The 1,520-nt window shown below is 40.9% G+C and overlaps 1 protein-coding gene across 1 annotated transcript in view; it reads left to right on the forward strand.

Annotated features, from left to right (window-relative positions):
• The window catches only part of LOC103365554 (protein-glutamine gamma-glutamyltransferase 5), a 20,625-nt gene extending 19,105 nt beyond the window's left edge, over positions 1 to 1,520 (forward strand). Inside the window, exons 13-14 of the mRNA XM_008293018.1 lie at positions 3 to 73; positions 705 to 1,520. Of these exons, the coding sequence (XP_008291240.1) occupies positions 3 to 73; positions 705 to 849 (216 nt within the window). The 3' untranslated portion in view covers positions 850 to 1,520. The remainder of the gene's footprint in view (positions 1 to 2; positions 74 to 704) is intronic.

The following is a 1,520-nucleotide window of genomic DNA, read 5'->3' on the forward strand; positions in this document are numbered from 1 at the left end:
CCGATGAAACCCTGACGAACTGCACTCTGACTCTGTCTGGAGCCGGCCTGTTTAAAGCGGACGTTGATTGCCAGTAAGAGATATGACTATGCTTTTTCCTTACAAATGTTTTTTTTTTTTGCAGAAAAAGTCAGCTACATCACACAGTCTTCAAAAAAACAAACCCCAAATTATCTGTTCAATACGGAAGCCGAGAGCGGTCATGGCCGCACGGCGTTCGTTTTCTCGAGATAACGAGATAATTATCCCGTTGACAGTTTGGGCTGTCAAACAGGTGTCAAACAGAGGTCCCACACACCTGGGATTCCATCCTGGACCGGATAGGAGTGGGCAAACACAAACACCAGTTATCTCGTTTTCATGAGAAAACGATTCTTGTTATCTCGAGATAACGAGAAAATTAACTCGTTATCTCGAGAAAACGGCGAAGAAAGAACAGTAGCGGAAAACGACCGCTCTCGGCTTCCGTAGTTCAAAGAATAAGCCAACAAAACACAGATTTTACATAACTTACATTTTTGATATTTTCTTCTACAGACACATTTTAACTGGTACCACACAAGAACTGAGCACCGATAGCAAGCTGGCTGCAATAAGCAAACTTAACTGCCCCTCGTGTACATATTGAATAATACACTCTGGAATTTACGCAGGGTTTACCCCGAAACATAACGGCTTCCTTTAACCCTTTGTGTTACCTGCAGGATTCCAGATCTGCAACCAAACAACAGGATACGTGTCAAGTTCTTCTTTGTTCCCTACAAGAAAGGAGAGAAGACCATCACCGCCGACTTTGACTGCGCCACCTTCAGGGACATTAAGGGCTCCTGCACTGTCAACGTCGTCTAATGAATTCTCAGATCGCTCAGAATCAGTTGTGTGCTCAGAAACGCTAGATGCAATTACTTCAGTTTCGTTTTGTTTTTTTACATGAAATGAAATTTTGTTTGTTTTAGAGATCCGCAGGGTTTACGATATCATAACCTCTGAATACATTTGCTACATTCTGGGAGTTAATTTCTTCATGTGGTCACTATGACATCTGTGCTTGTAATGTGCTTTTTTTTTTTTTTAGTGAAACTTCATTCAATGATTTCTAAGAGAAGCTGCATGAAACCTGTGGGTACAGGTTTTCAAAGACGGCTAACAAAACATCCAACAGCTCTGAACGTACAACGAGACTTTAGTATTTTCTGCGACTGTCGTTGCGCTTCTTTTTTTCTTGTGTGTTGCCAAATATTTGTACTGAAAAGGAGCTTCAGCAAGAAGCCATTGCACCTTTAAAATCCTTGATGAACCCAGAACAACAGGTCAAACAGGGAAGTCTCATTTCTAGTGTTATTGCTTTCAAGAAGGCTCAGTAGTGCATAAACACTGCAGCCAACACTTGACTCCTGACAGAAGATTTAAACTTGCATATATTCTTAATAAAGGACAGTTGGGGGGGAAAAAAAACAAAGAAGAAAATGTCAAAATGTTCACTTGAAGCTTAATAAAAGTTATGGTGCTTTCACAGCTAA

The sequence above is a fragment of the Stegastes partitus genome, unplaced genomic scaffold, assembly GCF_000690725.1.
Source record: "Stegastes partitus isolate 25-593 unplaced genomic scaffold, Stegastes_partitus-1.0.2 Scaffold851, whole genome shotgun sequence".
NCBI classification, from domain to species: Eukaryota; Metazoa; Chordata; class Actinopteri; family Pomacentridae; genus Stegastes; species Stegastes partitus.